Source organism: Lolium rigidum, chromosome 7, assembly GCF_022539505.1.
Source record: "Lolium rigidum isolate FL_2022 chromosome 7, APGP_CSIRO_Lrig_0.1, whole genome shotgun sequence".
In the NCBI taxonomy this organism is placed as follows: Eukaryota; Viridiplantae; Streptophyta; class Magnoliopsida; order Poales; family Poaceae; genus Lolium; species Lolium rigidum.
Window position 1 is genome coordinate 159,884,823 of NC_061514.1, and position 22,937 is coordinate 159,907,759.

Here is a 22,937-nt window from a genome sequence, read left to right on the forward strand (position 1 = left end):
GCACGACGTGTCAACGTGGTGGGAACAATGGACCCACAAGGCAGAAAAAAATCCCAATTATTGATAGAGATGAAGAGAATTTGACAAAGGAGAATATGTCGACAAGAAAAATAAAAAGAGAACGGCGACAGGGTAAATCATTTGAATACTTTTGGAGCCTTTGATCAAATACAAGTTTTTGCCCAAACGCTCGGGGGCTACTTTGGAAAAATAGAAAATTTCGAGTATGACAATATAGAAATGGCAAGAGCCTATGACCAAATCCAAAAATTTGTTCATAGCCTCGGGGCTACTCCCATCGGGAGCGCTGGTCGCGCACCCGATAAATATAAAAATATCGAGAAGGATTATAAATATAGCGGCAAAAGATACTAATCGTGGAGCCTACACCCAAGCACAAGGTCTTGGCCGTAGCCTCGGGGCTACTCCCATCGGGAACGCCGTTCGCGTGCCCGATGAATTTTATCAAAATAAAGAAACAGAAGTGAGTATATTTCGAGTTACACAGATAACTCTACATATACTCCCATCGGGAAGACAAAATAAGTCATCAAATATGACTCGATAAAATGTGCTATTCCAAAGGCGAAAAGCACTCGACAATATATTCTCAGAACGCCAAAGTTGCGATCAATTTCCGAATGCCGCAAATTTGCGAAGGTAAGACCCCGCATCCGTTCCGCCGGGCGTGGCATCGCCAAAGACTCGCGCTCGCTACTTTTATCCGTATCAACGGATACGAAGAAAAATCCTAACGGACGCGTTAGGTACCCGATAAATTTGACCGGGACTCGACGAATGGTAAGACCTTAAGCGGCACCCGTCGAAGTTTACACCAAGATCCCGAGATCATGTCCAGGGACGTGATCTTGAAGTAGGTTTTTGCGGATTGCCACTAGAGCAGTTAACTAGTACCCGATCCGTCGATGAACTAGCCCCAACTACCGTTATCCCCGTACAATATAGAATTTTATGTGAAGAAGCATAAATAAAAGCTCTCGAAAAATATAAACAGATGAGATTTCCCTTGACTCTACGATTCAAGCAAAATCTCGGGGCTATCGACATAGGCATCCCAAATGGGCTCGCCGAAGATAGTACCCGGAGTTTATCGAAGGCCCACTACCCGAAGAATAAGAAGATTCGAGAGTCCAAGATATATTAAGGAAAGCTAGAGTTGTAATAGGAAGGGTTATTTGTAATCCGGCGGGATGAGTTAGAAACCGTCCCGACTCGTAACTTGTACAAAACGAAACCCTCGGCTCCACCTCCTATATAAGGGGAGTCGAGGGACAAAGAAAGGATCGAATTTATTGTCAACAGAACCCTAGTTTTCATAATCGTCGAGTACTTTTCGCCTAAACCTTCGAGATCTACTTGCCCTCTACTTCTAGCAAAACCCTAGTCTACAATCTGTAGGCATTGACAAGTTAATCCTTTGTCACCCGTTTTCTAAACATTGTCTAAATCTAAGACATATTTTATGGAACGGAATGAGTGCGGTAATTAAACTTTACACTTTGTTATGTCAAAAGAACTCCCTCCGTTCCATATTACTGCTAGAAAAACCATTTCATGAAATTTTCCTCGCGAATCAAAATTTGGAGAAAGCAAAATCCAGGTCAGGACAGGTATCTCACACGAAAGACACATCCACACAAAAACCCAGCCAAGGAGAAAAGAGAGGAAAAAAGCCCTACGAGTTTCCTCTCGTCTCCCAAAACCCAAGGCTGTCGGCGGCGATGGCGGACTCGGCTGCGGCCGCTGAGGCGGCGCACCCGGCGACGGTGGGGCAGGCGGTGATCCCGCTCGTCAACAGGCTGCAGGACATCATGGCGCGGCTAGACGGCGACTCCGCCGCCGGCGTGGAGCTGCCGCAGGTGGCGGCCATCGGCGGGCAGAGCAGCGGCAAGTCGAGTGTGCTGGAGGCGCTCGTCGGCCGCGACTTCCTCCCGAGGGGCCCCGAAATCTGCACCCGCCGGCCCCTCGTGCTCCAGCTCGTGCGGCACTCGGCCCCCGAGGAGTGGGGCGAGTTCCTCCACGCCCCCGGCCGCCGATTCCACGATTTCGAGCACATCAAGCGCGAGATCCAGGTCAGTTTCTCTGCGATTGCTGTAGCTTTTGCTTGTTTGGTGCGTGCAGGCGATACGTTTGATGTTGCTGGGGGGCTTGAAACGAGTGTCTCGGTCTCAGGCTTGTTTTCCGAGTGTAGGCTATATGTTTGCTGTAATGCTGGTGCTGGAAACTTAGAAACTGTGCCTCAGTCTTAGGCTCAGTTCTTTTGGCGGCTTCTCCGAGAAGCTGTCCTCCCCCCAGCTTCCTGGAGAAGCCGCACCAAAAATTTAGGGAGGCTTCCGAACTAGTCTAGCCTAGACCATTTCGGAAGCCTTTCAAAATTTTGGGGGCGGCTTCCCCAGGAAGCTGGGGGGAGGGCAGCTTCTCGGAGAAGCCGCCAAAAGAACTGAGCCTTAGTGATTTCTGTACCTTTGCTTGTTTTCTGCTCGTACTGTGTAGGCAATTTCGGTTTGCAGTTTGTATAATTTCTGGACGGAGCAAACGAGTGTGCTAACTTAGCTAGCTCTGCCCTAGCATTGACCAATATCGTGGGCTACATTTTGGTCAGTTAATGTTTATGTTGTCACTAGTTTATTTTGTCAAAAATAACTGTTCCCTAAACTTGGTAGCACATAACGTGAATCATGCACTTTTAGTATTTTCTATGGACCTTGCTGGGCATGTAATTATTCCTGTATGTTCGGAAGATCACAATCAGGTCAAAGTTTGAAGGTAGTTTTTGTTCCTTTTTTCCATCTCAAGGAACCACTTTGCAAGATGCAAGTAACCTAGATATTAGTGTGCAGTTCCGGAACATCAGACTTGATTTGCTTGTTTACGAGCAGTCAGTTGCTCAATTTACTTACCGGTGCTTGTTAGCTGTAGTATATGCTCAAATGCTGAAGCCAATTAGATATTAGCTGACTAGCATGTGAGAGAGTCATATATGCTATAAGTGTATTCTTGAAATTCAGAAATGCTGCCTTTATGGAACACATAGGAGAGTTGTCATGTGCTTACATGCCTATCCTATCTTGGCGGCTCTTGTGAAGTTGCACACTTGGTGGTTTGTACTTCAGAGATATGTGCTTGATCAGCTGTTCAGCGAGCATGTAACCTTCTTCATAGTGCGGTTCATGCTCTTCCCCCTTATCTTACATGATCATTAATCTGTTGAGTGTTTACAATGTGCTTTGGAAACACATTATATTTTAGATTCTGCACAGCCTCCAGTGAGCAAGTCTGACTATAAATATTTGTACAAATATGCAGTAAAAAAATAGTAAGTATATGTTGTGATATTATATTTCATGACAAATATGAAGGTATGTTTTCTGTCTAACAAGTACAAGTAGTTTTCTAGCAATTAAGGTTAAGAAGTTTGATCACACACTTTCTAGAATGTCACATATTTTGGAACGGAGGCATATTTAATTTATTGTGCCAGAATCTTAGTTTACTCTTTTTTTCCTTCTCCTTGTTTTGGTTTCCTTTTATTTCTGTTGGGTTTCATATCCCAACTTGCTTGGGAAAAAGGCTTTGATGTTGTTGTTGTTGTTGTAGGCATTATTGGTTTATATGTCATTTTATCTGCAACTCAGCATGTACTTCTGAACTATGTGACACTGATTTTTTCGTTTACTCGTATTCAGTTATATTCCAGCCTTTTCATTTGTAGAACCTCTCAAATTATATATGATAATATTCTATTATTCACTAATTCAATACCTTCATCATGTTCTCACGAGATGAAATATTGACTACTTTCAGTCGGAAACTGACAAAGAAGCTGGAGGTAACAAAGGGGTTTCCGAGAAACAGATCCGTCTTAAAATCTTTTCACCGAATGTCATTGACATCACCTTGGTTGACCTCCCTGGAATAACTAGGGTTCCAGTTGGAGATCAGCCTAGTGATATTGAGTCAAGAATAAGAACAATGATCATGCAATACATTAAGCATCCAAGCTGCATTATCTTGGCTGTCTCACCCGCGAATGCAGATTTAGCTAATTCTGATGCGCTTCAACTGGCAAGGCTTGGTGATCCTGATGGTACTTAAGCAACTCTATTAAAGAATTGATTGTGAATTTCCTTGTGGTGGAAAGTAAGTTATGAAGTGTAAACCTTAACCGTTTGCTCTATTTGTGACAGGATCGAGGACAATTGGTGTTATCACCAAGGTATTAATGTGCTTACACAAACTGCAAAATTCTTAGCTTACTTAATGATTGCTATTTAAATCTTTATTCGATGGCCATAGTTGGACATCATGGACAGGGGAACTGATGCTCGTAACTTTTTACTGGGAAATGTGATTCCTCTCAAGCTTGGTTATGTCGGTATTGTGAATCGCAGCCAAGAGGTATATTCTTAGGCATAACTATGATTCCTAATAATTTTGTTTGTCATCTTAAATTTCCTGTTCCAGTTTCTCTTTTTTGTATCTAGTGCAAGGTTCATGTTGGCAACCACAATAGAACAGTGAATAATAAACCCATGTGCTCTTATATTTCTAAATTTCTTGATTTGTAGTTGTATTGGTCATGTAAACTTGGATCTTATCAGTTGATGATAATACTACCACCTATATTTCTAAACTATTTGTTATCACTTCTAACAAATGGATGATTCCTACAGGACATCAACTTTAACCGAAGCATTAAAGATGCACTTGCCTTTGAGGAGAAGTTTTTCTCGACTCTACCTGTATGCCCAGAACTTATGATTTTTCTCACAGCATTACCATCCATTGTGAATTAGGCACATTTTCTTAAAATCTGTGGTTGATTACATTTAGCTGTATTTTTGTTTTAACAGGCTTATCACGGTCTTTCACAATGCTGTGGTGTTCCTCAATTAGCCAAGAAGTTAAATATGGTATTGGCCTATTGCTGTTAAATATTTATTCCTGTAGTTTGCCCTTGTATCTTTTTATGTAGGTGGTCTCTCTGTACTTCATTTGTCAATAATATCCTGAACGAGCTTCCTCGAAAAGTTCCTCGGAGATTAATTTGATCTTAGAATGAATTAGTCTCAGTTCACTGCATGATAAAGGGTCAAGAATGGGGTTTTCATGATTAAGTTGAAACCTCCAGTTTGGGCTTTTAGGAAGGAACTGGGAGAGTAAATTAGTGAAAACTGATGTGGTCAATAAAATTAATACTTCTTGTAATGGAAGCCTTGCTGAAAACTCTGCAACTTCTACCATATACTCCCTCCGTTCCTAGATATAAGCTATATAGTTTTTTGAGAAAAAGTCCAGAATATAAGGTGTATTGCATTGCGCCAATTATATGTACAATATTTTTAGAAATTTGATTACGTTTTCTTATCTTATGCAAAGTTTTCTATTAGCTCATGTTAATTGCCTAGGGTTAATCCCCTCCAAACATGGTTTAATTTTTCCGAAATTTGCATTCTTTGATTTCCCTGCCAGAAACTATATGGCTTATAATTAGGAACTGAGGAAGTATGTATTAATGCAGTATCTATGGGCACCTTTCATCCACAAATGGTATTAATACATTTGCTAATGATATTCTATCTGTGCAGCTCATTAATATCTTGGCTCTTATTTGCAGATTCTACTAAAGCACATTACTGATATGCTTCCAGGTTTGAAATCTCGAATAAATGCTCAGTTGGTAGCAGTTGCAAAGGAACATGCTGCTTATGGTGATGCTGCAGAATCAACGGTAATTGCATAGAGATACCTCCATAAGTATACATTGTTAATAGTTGCTTATGATGCAATCATGCAACTGTCTTGTAGTGCTGCGATGCATTAACTGTGCATATGTTTCTACTTTCTAGTTCGTTATATGCATTGCCAAGAGTAACCACTCTTATGCCATCCTTTATCGAACCACATAAATGACACATCGCATCTGGCTCCCTGATGCGTGTTCTTCTCAATAAGCATATATTTACCTGGTCTTCTCTTATTTCACTAACATTTTAGTTTGTTTCTAGTGACATTTTTTTTAACCTCTCAACCCTGCCTTTCTGGTCTTTGATACTTGCAGGCTGGCCAGGGAGTTAAACTATTGAACATATTGGGAAAATATTGTGAAGGTAAAGAAAATTAACCTGTTCCATAATTCCATTCGTTGTAAAACCAATGGTAGTAAATTATGTTTTTTAACATTTTTAGAATTATGAACGCTGTTATAGTGATGCAAACAATCCTTTTTAGTCCCATTCAGTAATTATGTCAGAACACCGAAAAAGTACTACTATCCTTGAATTATCTAAACTGTCTAGTAAACATTTTCTTGTTTCTGTTTATCTTTAAATGTGACTCTTTGAATTACATGGCAATTTAGACTTGAGAACGTTTTCCGATCGCATAGACCAAAAAAGAAATAATTACTAAGAACCTCTTATGCAAAGTGATTTTCATGCAACTGTTGTCTTCTTTTCAAGCTGCCTGTTTGATTTTATCAAAGCTATGTTTTTCCAATGTTTATATTAAATTTCCTTTTTTCAGCCTTTTCTTCAATGGTGGAGGGCAAAAATAAAGTGTCAACAGATCAGCTTTCTGGTGGAGCAAGAATTCACTACATTTTTCAGTCAATTTTTGTCAAGAGCTTGGAGGTTTGCAAAAGCAATAACCTTTACATGTTTGCATAGCAGACATGTGTCCATCTAATGACAATTCACTGTGTTGATGTGCTAATGAAATTTCTAAATAAAGAGAAAATTGCTCTCACATCAGACCAGTTCCTCATGCAGCACTACCAGAAACTAGTTTGCAAAAATACCACTCAGTGTTATGCTTCATCTAAATAAATAGAAAGTCAAAAAATGCAGGTTTACATTGTATGATCACGATGGTGTGCTGAATGGTGCATATTTTAGGAGTACTATACGAGTTAAAATGGCTTTAAATGGCGCAATTCTCCCCTTAAAAAAGAGGGGAGATGAATACTTTTACTTGAAAATGATAGAGGCTTTAGGTTTTTTTTCCTTTGTTACTTTTGTAGATCAAATCAGGGGTTTGAATTTTATGTAATGGCTTTGTTCTTTGGTGCCTGGCATCCTATCTTTTTATCTCGAATTTGTTGTTACAATTTAATCCTGTATGCAGCCATTGCTAAATTCTCACCCACATAATATCCTTGTGATCTGTCCCTTCATGTCTAGATACATCCATTTTTGGGTAATTATTTTGAACCGGAGGGAGTAAATCTTCCTGCCATATAGTTTAATTTCTGGCAGAAACAATTACCTTGAGTCAGTGTAATATGTAGCTGTATGGAGTTACAAACTACATTTTGTATTCCCATAATTTTAATAACAATATGTGGTATACTTTTCACATTATTCCTTTTTTTTGTGATGAATCTTGCAGTTCAAATTTCTTAGTTACTTACACTCTTATATGCAGGAAGTTGACCCTTGCAAGAACATAAGCGATGAAGATATTCGCACTAGCATACAGAATTCTGGCGGTCCAAAGGGTGCTATGTTTCTGCCAGAGGTTTAATTTTGTCTAGACGATGCAATCCTTTCTTGTTAAATTTTGTTATCTCCTCTCTGCATAAAAACATATTTTTATTCCAATTCATGTTTTTTACCTAACTCATATGTGTTTTCCTGTTAAATTGTAGTTGCCTTTTGAGATTCTTGTCCGAAGGCAGATAGGCCGTTTGCTTGATCCAAGTCTTCAGTGCGCTAAGTTTATCTATGATGAGTTAGTCAAAGTATGTATTCATAACTCTTTTATTTCTTAGAATATCTGATCAAGTTGTTTGTAAGGAATCCTGAATAATGCAGATCAGCCATGGTTGCTTAACCAGTGAGCTGCAGAAATACCCAATTCTTAAAAGGCGGATGGGTGAATCAGTTAGCAATTTCTTGAGAGATGGTCTTCGACCTGCAGAAACAATGATAACCCATATTATTGAAATGGAGGTAAGTGTTTAGATTTATGGGCAATTATCTGCCAATAGTAGGTAACAGTTGGATTACTCTGGTGATGGAGTCTAATTTTTGGAGCTTCTACTTTCCTCAATCCTGGTTGCCAACTGAAAGTAACCATTAAACAGTGGGCTGCTTTCATACTGAAAATTGCTTTGTTGCACTATTGTGTATGCTTTGAAAGGAAATTGGTTGATTAACGGTGTGGCTGCAGCAACCTGTGACTGAGCACTCTGGTTTATGTGTCCCACTGTACTGGTTTCCCTCCTCTATGTACAGTCTTTCTAAGTGTTCTATAGAAAGTTGGTTAGGTCTGCTTTTATTGTTCTGTTTTAAATACTGTTGAATACATAGAACTGTGTTTCTTTTTTTTTTCTCCTTTTGTTAGTATTTTCTGTAGTGAGAACTTCATTTGTCATCAGCAAGAACTAAGTTTAGGTTATTATAGTCTATGAGCTTGAGCCCATATTTGGTTTTGAATTTTGTGGAACATGGATTGCTAATTCATAGTGGAGTTCCTGATACATGTTAACAAGCCTCTATGTTTGTTATGCGCTTGTGAGTATATCTTTTGTGTCTATTTTCTTGTATGCAATGATGCAAATCTTTCTACAGATGGATTACATAAATACCTCACATTCAAGCTTTGTTGGAGGCAGCAAGGTTGTTGAACTTGCTAAGCACGATGGTCTACCTTTGAGAGGACCAACTTCACTATCGGCTCATAAGGTACCACCTTTTCCACCTCAGGTTTCATTTACAGCATCTATTCCTGAATAACATAAAGAAGAATGGGTGTGACTTGGCTGTACCTTTGCGTTCAACTGCTCTGCTATCCGCAAAGTAGTTTTATTTTCTTAGCACCATTAATCATAGTTTACCTGTCAGTAAAAATTCAATGCTAAGGGTCACCCACAAGTGCTCCTTTTGAAGAAAACAACCAACTGATGGGAGCAGCTCAAATCGTATGGTAACTCTGAAATCAATGTGGACGGAATTTGTTGAATTTATACACAAATCGCCCGTAGCTTTAATAGTTCTGTGTCAAAATCTTGATGGATCACGTAGTGTCACCACACATGTCGAATTCACACCACTAAAAAAAGAGAGATAACATGAATTGAGAGCTTTGATTATTTGTTAGTGTGGTCAATTATGACTATTCACTATTTTAGGCCCCTCACAGCACTAATATCGTTTCATTGAGCCGCTCTTGCCGTCTATTAAAATTTTAGCCGACAGATAATAACACAATCAAACAATATCTACAGCTATAAAAGTACGATCTTAGATGTACATAAATCTCTTATCAACGGCTCAGAATTAAAGTTGAATCCTTGTATTTTATCATGGAATTGTTAATCCCCTAATCAACTCCCTACTAACTTCTGCCTAATTGCATTTTATAGATCATGATTTATATATGCTCAATGCATGACCTATTTTTCCCCTTAAGAGTAGTTTACAAGATAAGAAATAATTTGATAATGAGTACTTATATTGTAATTTATGTTTTGCCCATTTGCTACAGTGCTACTATATTGTAAATTATTTTGTAAATTACGAGAAATGTGTATTTCACACATCAAGTTGCCAGTAAATATTAGCCATCATATTTATATGGCTATAAATCAATTCAGGACTCTGAAAAAGAAATCAGAGGAGTGTACTCTGAACCTTCTACCTATTCAATGAAATGAAACACAAAGGTTTTTTGTGTTTTCTTGAAAAATAAATCAATTTGGGACACCAAGTTTGGTGGATTTAGCAAGGATTCATCATAAGTATTTAACCAATAATTCAAGTGTAGACCACTATAAGATGGTACTTGACATGCATGATGAACATTTATAATTAGCTGCTAAGCTCATTTGATTTTGGTTTGACCCGGACAAAAAGTATTACATCCTTTTTCCACTTCCTTTATTGCAGGATGGTATTGCTATAAGTTCTGAGATGCAGTTAAAATCTTCTATTGAGAACAATATACAGCTCAAATCTGAAAGAGGTCAAAAGTCACGTGCTGTTTTTGCAAGAGATGCTACCAGAGGAGCAACAGCTGAGCAGGTTAGCAGATTTCAAATGATATATTGTTACTGTTCGACTTTGGTTTCTAGATGTGTTATAAGATGGTACTAACATTTTTATACAACTTCATTTTCTGTCTTGTGTTCTTTGCTGGACATGGATTTCAGCCTGATACTGATGCAGGTAAACCCTTGTAGCTCTGATCTGTAAATATATTCTGCTTTCGAGGTTTTGTAATTGTATCTTCTGCAAGCACGATGTCCTTGGTTACGCTGAGTTGACTGCTTGTTTTCTTCCACTTCAGGCTGGCATGGCATTTTTATTCTTTATTAGGGCATAATGATTCTTTTCATATGATATTGCATTTGAGTCAGGCTTTCCTGGCAGCTCATTTCATTTCATATTTTAACCAATTATATATTATATATAAAGTAAGATACTACCATTATTTGTATGCTATGCGAGCAACCTGTCTAAGAGGTAGTCCCGTTTTCTGCCTGGTTACTGTTACTGCTGGCATACTGGTATCGTAGATCATCCTCCAGTTGAATCACGTGGCCTGAACTTGAAAGACCTGGGTTCGGGCGAACCAATGCCAACCAGCTGCGGACCGCGCTTTGACCACGCTCTTGCGATTACCAGGCGAACTTTTCCCCTTGCTGCCGCCGGCGCCGCCCCCCCAGATCCCTGCCACCCCCAGCCTCTGGCTGCCCCCATTCCGGCGTTCGGTCGCCACCCTCCATGGCCTGCCCCCTCTAGCTCCGGGGCACCCAATCCTTCCCCAGCATTTGGTTCCTGCCGGCGGCGCCTTCAGAGCTCGATCTCTTGCCTCGCTTGGTTTGGTGAGTGCAACCTTTACCCCGTGAGTCTCGACTAGCGGTGGGTGTGTCTTTCGGCTGGTGTGCTCTCGAGCCGCTGGTTGACATTTTGTCTCCCGTTCTACCCAGTCTCGGTTTCTCGGTCGGAGGAAGCGGCGGAGGGGGTTAACTCCATGATGGGGCGCCTCAACCTGCTGCCTGACGAGGCTGAGGTGCTCGAGATGAGTGACGACGCCGGAGATTTGGTCTCTGGACGGCAAGGTGCTGTCACCAAGTGTGACACATATTCAGACAATTTGGGCAACGATGAAGCCGGCCTGGGGCAACCCCAGGGGACTCCGCATTCGTCCCGCTGGCGACAATATGTTCATCGCCGATTTTGCAAACAAGGTAGACAGGGACAAGGCACTGGGTGGAACTCCGTGGATGGTGGGGACAAGGCATGCTGTGGTCCTGCATGAGCAAAACCCTCGGCTCCGCCCATCGAAAATTAGGTTCGACTCAATGTCCATCTGGGTTCGAATTTTGGATTTTCCTTATGAGTGGATGAATGAGAAAAAGGGGCTGAAAATCACCAAGATGATTGACAAAAAATGTTCTGTTGATGTGGATGAGTTTGGGTTTGCTTCCGGGACATTCCTGAGAGCAAAGGTTGCTATGCCCCTTGACCAGTCTCTGCGCCGCTAGGTGACCATCGCGAGGGAAAATCGCGATGACAGCTTCAATCTGCAGTATGAGAAACTCCCGTTTTACTGCTTTGGCTGCGGCTTGATTGGGCACGGTGAGCTTGAGTGTAGGGCCCCAGCGGATCGGGATGACCATGGCAAGCTCCTCTTTGATAGAAACCTGCGTGCGCCAGAGGAGGCAGAAGAAAGATGCAATCCTTTGAACAGGCCGCTGCTTCTGCCTCCTGGACCAGCTCAAAGGAGCTGGGTAGGGGTAGTAAGAAATCTGGATCGAGCTCCGCTACCAGTAGAACCCCGGTAGATCTAGGCCATCATTTCCCTGGCTTCTCCAGGATGCAACCAAACAATATCTAGGCAGCTCCCAGGAAGCTCCAGGCCAGGCGTTGGGCACACAGGACACCGTTCAAACTACCCCCTAGACCAGATGACTGAATCAGTCAGACTTGGTCGTATATTGGATTTGCAGTAGCAATGCATAGATGCACCACCCATATTCATACTACCATCTTTTCACTTTTCGTTTAGAAGAAAATAGCCACATTTAATGTCGAGAAGTGGAAATAGCACAACTCCTACATGGTTTGCCCCATAGTGGTTTAACATGAATTTAACGAGTCACTGGTGCTACCTCGCTGGTATAACCTGCCCTTAACCCTAGCTGATCTGAGAGGTGCTGGCAATTTGATTCCTGCTTGGTACAAATTCATACCAAACAAAGATAAAAAGAAATCTTCTGATGATCAAGTTTTGAACTTTGGTATGACATAACCAAATTGACCTTTGTATACCTTTGGTTTGCGGAAAGTGTTTTTGGCTCCCGAGCTCCAGTGCTCCCGCCATTTTTTTTTAAAAATAGATATTTTTACAAGGTACTAAAAAAATCTGAAAATAATTTTAGGGATTTTCAATGATACATTTCACAATCATGCAAAATCTTAACCCGAAATTTGTTTTATTTTGTGCTAGACAAAAATGACAAAATCTGATATGTTTGGGAGATTTGAAAATGACTACTCAGATCTACACTTTTATCATTTTTGTGTAGATCAGAATATAAAGTATTTGAAGTTGATATTTTACACGTTTGTGGAATACAACATTGACTATATACGGATTTATTTTCAATTTTTTTTGAAACTCAAATATATGATTTTTTATTTTTTATAAAAACAGGATCACTGGTGCCCAGGTGCATCAAATCTCTGTCCTTTGGTTTGTAGCACATCTATAAAAGAGCATTTACTCACTTGGAAGCCATATGATGTGAATACCCTTCGGTTGGGAACTTCGATCCGTACTTTTTGCTAAGTGATGAGATTGGATTTCCATTATAACTATCTGATTTCTCAGACACTACCTCCATCCTCTTTTACTTGTCATTTCAGATATTGACACAGAGTATGTTTGGGTCCAAGTCATGGAAAATCCTAGCCTTGACAGGCGAGGTTAGTCATTTTGTAAAAATATATGCATTTTGGTGGCAATTTGGCCTGCAACCATGCTGCAAATTCTTGATGACCGAGGAAAGGTGAATCAAGTCTCCAGCATGGGAAACAAGTGACTATGGAAACAATATTGGATTAGTGGAGTTGTGGTCATCCAGATTGTTTCTTGTCTTGAACACCATCCATTAGGGCATGCATTAGAGCGTCACTGCTGTGGAGTCGTCGACCACCCATTTTGCCCCATCCATCTGTGTAGATACTTTTACTGACCTGGCTCTCGAGAAACAGCGATCGAAATAAGTTTGATGAGTTCTCAAAGTATATTCTGCATTTTTACGTTTTTAGCCTTCACGCAACCAAGACATTGAGCCTTACTTCTGTGAGTTATATCTTAAATGGGTTAGATGAATCTTGTGTAGCTATGCTAAGTGAGGTAGTAATCTAAACACACCCAGTGTCCAATACACTGTTTGTTTTCCAGAAGAGTCCAATACACACTGTTGACCATTACTCAATATACAGTGTTGACTATTATGCAATGATATAATGACATGCATGTACTTTTATACGAAAATTCAACTAATTGATATGTTCTGCCTATATGATTTGTGATGGTTTTCTCAATATGATTTGTGAAGGTTTTCTCAATCTGTACTCACATGGTAGGAATAGGATATTATATACCTTTCAACAACGTTACAGTGGTAGATTGATTAGAAAGGCTAACCTAGACATACTTAAGGAGTAAATAAATCCTGGGGATATGTGTCGAGCACTCTGTACATGCGTTGTTCCTTGTACCCTGTGCACCATTTTTGGAGCTACTCTAGAGGCACATCCTCATACATATTTGGCTTTAGCCCAAAAATGAGTTTTGTTTATATCAAACTTGCCTTAGTGTTTAGTACCTGCAAATTACCCCCTTTGTCCCTTAATATAAGATGTTATTACATCAAATATGCTCATATATTAGATGTAATAACGTCTTATATTAAGGGACAGAGGGAGTACATTATATTGAAGTGTTCAATACCTCAAAATTACAATATGTTAAATGGTTCTGTCCAAGTGTTCATTGCCACAGCTTTATATAAGGAGATATAGTATTGGGTTATCATCTGACATCTGGTATAAAAAATGTAGGAACAAGTGCAGCAGGTGGAGGCCAGAAGGGTAACTCTCTAGTTGGTGGGAGTTTGTCAAACATGCCAGGTCCGCGAGTCCTAAATAGCTTATACTCTATGATTCGGTTAAGAGAGGTAAACTTTGCTATCACAAGTGAGCCTTGAAATTTTGAATTCCTCCGGTTTTAATAATATTTTATTCTCTAATTGTCGTCCTTATTTGTACCAGCCACCCATCACATTGAAACCATCAGAAAACAAGACTGACCAGGATAGAACAGAGATAGCAATTGTGAAGCTATTGGTCAAATCTTACTATGACATTGTCAGAAAGAGTATTGAGGATGCAGTTCCAAAAGCTATAATGCACTTTCTGGTAAGTTTGTCATCTACGTTGCAGTGGTCCCTGTGAAAGGTACCACGTTGACTATCTACATATTGGTGTATTGCATTATATTTCTACTTGACTTGGGACTCTCTTATTTGTTGTTCTTTGCGCCAGTTGTCAGAGTTAAAAAAAGTTCATACCTCCAATATTGAAGGTTGAATAGCAATGAAAACTGGGATGCATCATTTACTTGTGGATGTTATGATAGATATTTCCCTCTGTAGATGTATATCCCATATAATATTGCTATGCTCTGAAACATACACATTTTACCCACGATCTTCAACATTTCTCATGATAGAACTTACAATTTCCATCTGTTCCTAGTTAGCATAGTCTTGCATGAACTAAAATTTTGTTGCCAAAAGGTAATAACTTCAGTCAACGCTCATTGTGCCAGCCAAGTATAATTGCTTGTTGATCAATGTTGCAGTTGGAATGTAACTTGCAATGTAGTTGCTGTATTAGTGACACCGGTGTTTGACTGATATTTTTTTACTTAAGGTGAACCACACAAAGCGGGAGCTCCATAACGTTTTAATTCGGAAACTATACAGGTGAGTTGCCTTTGGTTTCTGTACTTACTAGTGAGCAGCTCAATCTTACAATTTAGATTACTTCCTATCTGAAAGAACTATTTTAAAATGATTATCTGATGTGTAGAGAGAACCTACTTGATGAAATGCTGAGGGAAACAGATGAAGTTCTTATCAGACGGCAGCGTATTCAAGAAACGCTCCAAGTTCTCGAACAAGCACATAGGGTATTACTTCTCTCCTAAATGACCTTTTCAACTGATGTGTCGAGCATCCTTTTGACATCTGTATTTTTTCAGACGCTCGAAGAGTTTCCCCTTGAAGCTGAAAAGGTTGAGAAGGGCTACAGTGTATCTGAATATACAACCGGCCTTCCGAAACTCGCTGGACTTGGCAACCGCAGCCTCAGCTAGTACAGTTAAAAGATGCATCTCATGTGGATGAACATGCGCCTGTGGCATCTTAGTCATACACAGATGTCAATAAAGGGCAGCTCTCCACTATTTTTTGATCCAATCCTCAATCATTTTCGAGCATTTCGCTTGAGTTTTGACCTGTAAATCCAAATTTTGGGCTACAAGGGTATACTTCGTTGCAGATATTGCTGGAATGGTACCTCCATAGCAGCAGCAATTGTGCCCATATATAGCTGGAGTAGATCAATATCATCCTGTACTAACTATGATGTCATCAGTCAGATAGTATCAATTTCTGTCAACCTGTGCTAGCATTTAATTGGTGATTCTTACTAATGATGTACTCCCTGCGTCCTCAAAAGAGTGCATATCTGGGCATATTAAGGATTTTGCATTAGAAAGTGTCACACACCATCTTTCACCTCTTTAATTTCCTCACATTCAATGGGGTAAATGCGTGTAGAAATTAAGGAGACCATAAGGAGACAACGAGCTAAATGTTATTCGTCTTGATTCTTGTGTGATGAGAGAGAAGTCATTTTCCAATGGTATAACTTTTATGGCATATGTCTTACTTTTTGTTGACCAAATTTGTAGTCAATTTTTTTTTTGAAATACGTGATGTGATCCATATTACTTGCCACTATAAGGGATGTATTTACAATTAAAATATGTTTAGATACATTTATATTAGTGTCAACTAATATGAATCGGAGAGTACTTTAAAGTGCATTGGAAAGAGAGAAGTACACTCTTTTATAGATATTTATGGATACATATTGAACCTAAAACATCCATTTGTTTGAGAACGCACAGAGTATTGCTTGAACTAACTAAATACAGTCTCAAATCCCACACAGTAAAAAATATGATACTTTAGAGCATCCCGGTGGCCTTCAAATAAGGCTGTTGGGGGCGCCAGACGTAAAAATCGTGCCCAGCTCTAGCCTCACAAGTGGCAACGCCACATTGGATATTGACATGCAGGTTAGCCTTGTCAGTAGCTTAGTGTTTGGTCAATCAAAATTAATACCGGCGTCAACCGTCAGTCAGCATAATAAAAGTCGGGACAGTTCCTCAAATTGGCGTAGCAAGGCGTCAAACGTCGAGCAATAACCCGAATGACTGCAGGCCTCATGTTTGCCTAGAAGCAGCACATCGACTCACACATGATGGCAGTGCCATTATCCGTTAGCTTGGCGTGGACGCGTGGTTAGCGTGCGACTACGACAACTACATTGCTCGGCGATGAAGATGTCGTACACACCAGTGCCAAAAATGGAGGTGGCTACAAGCCTCATGTTCGCCTAGAAGCGCAGCACATCGACTCGCACATGATGACAGTGCCATTATCCGTTAGCCTGGCGTGGTTAGCGTGTGACTACGACAAGTACCTTGCTCGGCGATGAAGATGGTGTACACACCAGTGCTAAAAATGTAGGAGGCGGTGAAGGCACAAGCGCCGTCGAGGACGAGACCAGTGAGGAGTCCCACTACAGCCGGTTCTACTACCACGTTGAGCCAACAGTTTAGGTTTGAATTTAGTTAAATTTTATTTAACTTTATAAAAAATAAAGTATAAATAAAATTTAAACTTGCTGTTTGAATTAAATAATGCTATTGGGACGCGGCTAGGAAGAGACAGTTGCGGCTAGGAATAAAATTTAAGCATAGTTCTCCCCAAGCCGTGCCAAATTGCCAATTGTCTATTTAGTGGTCGCTTCTAGTACGCCTAGCTGTGTACCAATGATCCATGTTTAGCAAGGCACCAAATCAGTACATTTGTGGTTACCATTACACCCGGTCCCGCAGGGATATAATGCAGGCGTCCTGATGGTTCTAGCGACTGTACATTTGTGGTTAGACTTACATCAGGACCCACAAAATCTTAATCTAAGCGTCTGCACGGTTGATTAGCGCAGCAAAATACGCAGGCGGTAGAACTGTGTGGCTACCGTTAGCTCGATCGACGAGGCCCCACCGGACAGCGAGCTGCCGGCTAGCACCACCCGCATGTTTACGGACACGCGGTAGGAAACCGTATCGCCCGATCGAGCACGATTCACGGCGCGCTCACTTTCAAATTCGGCTTTCTCTGACCACCGTGGCACAGACCAAGTCCAGCTCTGAACGTCTCCATGGAGAAATGAAGAATCCAGCTTAGAACTGACATATGGGGCCTGCATGGCAGTTTGGAACTTGGCGGCTGAGCTTAAATACACACCATCCCCGCCTCCTCCTCTCATCAGTCCCAGTCCCAGCCTCCTCGTCGGCGTCGTCTCCTACACAGCTACACAACACGAAACCAGCTAGCTGCCGAAGAATCCATAAGGCCCGAGAGAGGAGGCGCACTAGCGTCCGCGGGAAGATGGGATCCGAGGCGGACGCGCCGGAGCTGAACGGCCCTCTCCTCGCCGGCGTGACGACGGAGGAGGCGGTGCCACCGTGGCGGGAGCAGCTGACGGTGCGGGGGATAGTGGTGAGCGCCATCCTCGGGGTGCTCTTCTGCCTCATCACGCACAGGCTCAACCTCACGGTGGGGATCATCCCCTCCCTCAACGTCGCCGCGGGGCTGCTCGGCTACTTCCTCGTGCGGACATGGACGGCGGCGCTCGCCAGGTTCGGCATCGTCTCCAAGCCATTCACCAGGCAGGAGAACACCGTCATCCAGACCTGCGTAGTCGCCTGCTACGGCATCGCATTCAGCGGTACGTGTGCTCCCGTTCATGCTACGTGCGTTCCCAGAGTTGGGAGTGCACTGAATACTAAGTTTTGCTTCTGAATTCTGATCCACCCCTTTTTATCGAGCCCACGTTATCAACTAATAATTCTGTTCACGCAGGTGGCTTCGGATCGTACATGCTTGCGATGGATCAGAAAACTTATGAGCTTATAGGGGCTGATAATCCGGGTAACAGGGCAGAAGATGTTAAGAATCCTTCACTCAGTTGGATGATCGGCTTCATGTTTGTTGTTAGCTTCCTTGGTCTGTTTAGTCTTGTTGCGCTGCGCAAGGTACTCACTCATGTCTTGGAACCACGCATATGTCATGTTTATCTGATAACATTTTTTGTTTTTGGATGAATGTCGTAAATTTAACGTATGTTTTGTGTTTGCTAGGTGATGGTAATTGATTACAAGCTGACCTATCCCACTGGAACTGCTACCGCAATGTTGATAAATAGCTTCCACACTACTGCTGGAGCTGAGCTCGCGGAGTAAGAAACCGATCAGAGTTTTCCTTAATTTATACTCATAGTTCAATGTACATCATTTCTTGGTCTTCTGTACGATGGTTCCTATAAACAAATCTAAAATAAATCTTCTTGTAGCTATGTTAGAGTTAGACAAATGACACCTTTTCTTTATACAGAACAACAATAGCTTGCCACAGTAGTCTCGTGAAGTTGCAAGTGACAGCCCATTATATTTCTTTTTGAGGTTTAGACACCATTATATGCATTTCATCTATCAAGTAGTTAGGGGATATGATAGCCTATTTTGACTGAACTTTAGTGAGGAAATGAATGTGTGCTAGGTAATTTCATCATATTTTGTCTTTGTAATGCTCAATTTGAAACCGCCGGTCGTACAAGGTTTTATTGATCTATTTAGGACAGTTGAATTCTACTCTCTCCATGCCAATGAATAAGGCCTTTAAAAAAAGTGAAGGTAAGTAATGTTTGATCAAACTTTTAGAAAAATCTATCAAAAACTTTAATATAATATACATATCATATGAAAAATATAGTTCATGATGTATCCAGGGATATGCAATTTGTATTCTACATGTTAATGATTTTGTTCAAATAACTTGGTAAAACTTAACGTAATTTGACTTAAAAAAATGCCTTGTTCATTGGAACGGAGGTAGTATTTGATTAAGAAAAGGAATGTTGCCATATGCTCTCTCCCTCTCTCTCTCTCTCTCTCTCTCTCTCTCTCTCTCTCTCTCTCTCTCTCTCTCTCTCTCTCTCTCTCTCTCTCTCTCTCTCTCTCTCTCTCTCTCTCTCTCTCTCTCTCTCTCTCTCTCTCTCTCTCTCTCTCTCTCTCTCTCTCTCTCTCTCATAAGCTTATCATTCTTGGGAAAGGTGTTTGCAATGAATTGTTTAATTAGTGCAGGGTGGATCTGAAGATAGAAAATACCAATTTCCTCTGTTTGTACAGTATTCATGCAGCAAATGTACTACTTGTACTTGTTAAATTGCATTGTCCTTATCGATTTTCTAAGTTTCTTGAGCCTTAACGCTACTAGTTTTGTTTTTGTGGTTGCAGGAAACAAGTTAGCTGTCTTGGGAAGTATTTAAGCATTAGTTTTATCTGGAACTTGTTTAAGTGGTTCTTCAGTGGCGCTGGGTATTCTTGTGGCTTCGATAATTTCCCATCTCTGGGGCTTGCTGCATTTAAGAACACGTATGTTTTCCTTAATGTATTTTTATTCCTTCAACGTACAAGACACTGAACGAATACATTTTAGTTTTGAGGGTCGAAAGAAACTTGCCTTTCTTGTCTCCTTACTCCTTAGGGCTCTAAGCTGCTTTGACCATGTCTGTCGTGTGACTGATATAACTTGCGTCATATGAAATTACTCATGTTTCAAAATGGACCATCCACTGCATGCTCACCAAAGTTTTACCTGTTCCATTTGTAGGTTTTATTTTGACTTCAGTCCAACCTATATTGGATGTGGTCTTATATGCTCACACATTGTTAACTGCTCTACACTGCTTGGAGCCATTATATCTTGGGGTTTTCTTTGGCCATATATAACCACGAAAGCTGGGGAGTGGTATCCAGCTGACCTGGGAAGCAACGATTTCAAAGGACTCTATGGATACAAGGTATAATGATTGAAGATTTTTTTCTTACTGATTTTTTCGATAATGGGCGCTTTTATTACTTGAAATTTTCTTATTGATTGGAAATAACTTCAAGTTTCATACTGCAAACTGGCAATCCACTTGACCATGAATCATAATGCTTGGTAAAACAATGTTGCTTGTTTTCTCCCCATAATAAATTAGCCAAGTGTATGTGAAGTCAACATGTGTATTCATAAGTGGACATTGTGATCTTGACTAACTGAGTTCAAGGATAAAATTGTTAGATTTCTATCTTTACTTAGTGAACATACCGATGGCACAAGGTCCACGTTGGATTGTTGGATTACTACTTATTATTCTGTGTTCAGAGATTGACTAGTCTCTAACAATTCTATGTTTAACAAAAACTAAGTTGTATCTACCCTGCCTTCCAGGTTTTCATACCTGTATCCGTGATACTCGGTGATGGTATCTATAACATCATTAAGATCATTTATGCTACTATCAAGGAAATAGTGAATGCACGATCAAAGCAAGGAAGACTCCCTCTTGTCTGGGTTCAGGATGGTAACGTTCTTGTTGTATGGTGTTTACGGTTTACCTACCAATATATCATAAATCATGCATGCATCTCATCTTGTTTCCTTTCTGTTATTGCAGATGATGGAAGTTCTAAGTTATCATCCGAGAAAAAACTTCTGAACGAGGTATTTGTAAAAGACAGTATCCCTCCCTGGTTGGCAGGATCTGGTTATGTGCACTACGGGAAAAATAGGCGTTGCCGTGCAGCCTTTCTTTGCCGTGTGTCCCCGCACGGCAAAGATTTCTTTGCCGTGCGCACAGATAAAAACGCACGGCAAAGATCTTGGCCACGGGAAAGATAGACACGAGCGCACGGCAAAGATACGATTCACGGCAACGATAGAAGAGGCCGCACGGCAAAGAAATATGCACGGCAATGGCCCAACGCGCCGCACGGCAAAGATTCGGTGCACGGAAAAGGCGTTAGGCATTGCCGTGCAACGTTGGCACACGGCAAAGCATACTTTGCCTAGTGTTTTTAACAAACGCACGGCAAAGAAGGCTTTGCCTAGTGTAAGCGCACGGCAAAGAAGCGAAAACTGCATTTCTTCTCATCTCAAAAGGCGTGGCGTGGTATAGTTAACAACAAATGAACACTTAGCCTGGTGGTAAGATCACATGCTTTCCCAACTCCTCGTCCTAGGTTCGATTCCCAGGCAAGCCAATTTGGATGTTTTTTTAGATAAAACATGTTTGGCACACGGCAAAGAAGCTACCTTTGCCGTGCGGCATCGCACGGCAAAGCTTTTGCCGTGCAACGTTGGCGAGTCACACGGCAAAGAAGTCTTTGCCGTCAATGGCATTGCCGTGCGGCCTTTGCCGTGTGTCCCCGCACGGCAAAGCCTTTGCCGTGCAAATAGGGCCCTTTGCCGTGCAAATAGTTGCACGGCAAAGACATATTTTCCCGTAGTGGTGGGCCTTGCAGCAATATCAACTGCGACTGTACCAATGATGTTCCCACAACTTAAGTGGTACCTTGTCCTCTCTGCCTATGTTGTTGCTCCCCTACTCGCCTTCTGCAACTCTTATGGCACTGGCCTGACAGATTGGAACCTTGCATCCACATATGGAAAGATTGGCCTTTTCATTTTTGCCTCATGGGTTGGCCAGCATGGCGGTGTGATTGCGGGCTTAGCAGCTTGCGGTGTTATGATGTCCATTGTATCCACAGCTGCCGATCTCATGCAGGACTTCAAGACAGGTTACCTGACCCTCTCTTCGCCAAGGTCCATGTTTGTGTCACAGTTGATTGGGACTGCCCTAGGCTGTGTCATTGCTCCTCTCACATTTTGGCTTTACTGGACGACCTTCGATATTGGCAATCCTGATGGCATGTTCAAAGCTCCATACGCGGTCATCTTCCGTGAGATGTCAATCCTGGGTGTCGAAGGATTCTCAGCGCTGCCCCAGCACTGCCTAGCAATCTGCACTTTCTTCTTTTTTGCAGCCATAGCTATCAACCTCCTGAAGGACGTCACTCCAGACAGCGTGTCCAAATACGTCCCGCTCCCAATGGCCATGGCTATTCCCTTCTACATCGGAGCATATTTTGCGATCGACATGTTCGTCGGAACGGTCATCTTGTTTGTCTGGGAGAAGGTGAATCGCAAGGAGTCTGAGGACTTTGCAGGCGCGGTTGCTTCTGGTTTGATCTGTGGTGACGGGATCTGGAGTGTCCCTTCTGCGATACTGTCCATCATGAGGATCGACCCACCGATGTGCATGTACTTCAAGCCGTCTGTTGCATACGGCTTAATATAGAGTGAGATTGTTCTTTTTTACTGGGGCGCACAAATAGAAAAGTATTTCGCTGTGTACATATTTTACACCACTGCGGCAAAACAGCAGAATGCAACTATTTGCATTCTGTTAATATATCTTATTCCCCTCTGATTTCTTCCATTCAGTGTTGCTGATGCTGCACTTGACATCCGGATCTTTGTTTTGCTTGCTTGGACTTTGTGTTCGACGACACGCTCTATGGGAATGATAGGTCAACATGGTTAGCTCGTTTAGTTGTTTGTGTCGACAGAAAATCGATCACCAATCATTTCTTCGCATCCGAATTTAAAGGGAATTTTTATCCACCAAACTTTTTTTTTTGGATAATTC

The 22,937-nt window shown here is 41.4% G+C and overlaps 2 protein-coding genes across 5 annotated transcripts; both read left to right on the plus strand.

Annotated features, from left to right (window-relative positions):
* The first annotated feature begins 1,723 nt into the window (after positions 1 to 1,723).
* LOC124674399 (dynamin-related protein 3A-like) lies at positions 1,724 to 15,722 on the plus strand. 4 transcript variants are annotated; one of them, XM_047210445.1, is made up of 21 exons: positions 1,724 to 2,093; positions 3,826 to 4,108; positions 4,209 to 4,237; positions 4,318 to 4,419; positions 4,695 to 4,763; positions 4,875 to 4,934; positions 5,639 to 5,752; positions 6,083 to 6,131; positions 6,547 to 6,653; positions 7,447 to 7,539; positions 7,670 to 7,762; positions 7,836 to 7,973; positions 8,595 to 8,708; positions 9,912 to 10,046; positions 10,166 to 10,190; positions 12,897 to 12,956; positions 14,100 to 14,215; positions 14,310 to 14,456; positions 14,973 to 15,025; positions 15,132 to 15,231; positions 15,304 to 15,722. In XM_047210445.1, the coding sequence occupies exons 1-21, from the start codon at positions 1,743 to 1,745 to the stop codon at positions 15,415 to 15,417; spliced, it is 2,352 nt and encodes a 783-aa protein (XP_047066401.1). In that variant the 5' UTR covers positions 1,724 to 1,742; the 3' UTR covers positions 15,418 to 15,722. The 4 variants fall into 4 exon arrangements, with proteins under 4 accessions (XP_047066401.1, XP_047066403.1, XP_047066404.1 ...); XM_047210447.1 differs by having other exon boundaries at positions 10,175 to 10,190; XM_047210448.1 differs by lacking the exon at positions 12,897 to 12,956.
* Positions 15,723 to 17,788: 2,066 nt separating this feature from the next.
* LOC124672189 (probable metal-nicotianamine transporter YSL6) lies at positions 17,789 to 22,586 on the plus strand. Its single transcript, XM_047208462.1, has 8 exons — positions 17,789 to 18,128; positions 18,263 to 18,435; positions 18,541 to 18,638; positions 19,696 to 19,833; positions 20,072 to 20,261; positions 20,678 to 20,810; positions 20,904 to 20,998; positions 21,738 to 22,586. Exons 1-8 carry the CDS (start codon positions 17,789 to 17,791, stop codon positions 22,584 to 22,586), a joined length of 2,016 nt encoding a protein of 671 aa, XP_047064418.1.
* Positions 22,587 to 22,937: the final 351 nt, after the last annotated feature.

What these genes read in the sequence shown, in the direction of transcription:
- LOC124674399 (XM_047210445.1), top strand. Translation starts at nt 1,743, where the DNA reads ATGGCGGACTCGGCTGCGGCCGCTGAGGCGGCGCACCCGGCGACGGTG. An exon ending in GAGGAGCAACAGCTGAGCAG is followed by an intron (nt 10,047 to 10,165) that starts GTTAGCAGATTT and finishes TTTGCTGGACAT; the next exon opens with GGATTTCAGCCTGATACTGA. An exon ending in TCCTAGCCTTGACAGGCGAG is followed by an intron (nt 12,957 to 14,099) that starts GTTAGTCATTTT and finishes TAAAAAATGTAG; the next exon opens with GAACAAGTGCAGCAGGTGGA.
- LOC124672189 (XM_047208462.1), top strand. Translation starts at nt 17,789, where the DNA reads ATGGGATCCGAGGCGGACGCGCCGGAGCTGAACGGCCCTCTCCTCGCC. An exon ending in GCTGGAGCTGAGCTCGCGGA is followed by an intron (nt 18,639 to 19,695) that starts GTAAGAAACCGA and finishes TTGTGGTTGCAG; the next exon opens with GAAACAAGTTAGCTGTCTTG. An exon ending in CTTGCTGCATTTAAGAACAC is followed by an intron (nt 19,834 to 20,071) that starts GTATGTTTTCCT and finishes TTCCATTTGTAG; the next exon opens with GTTTTATTTTGACTTCAGTC.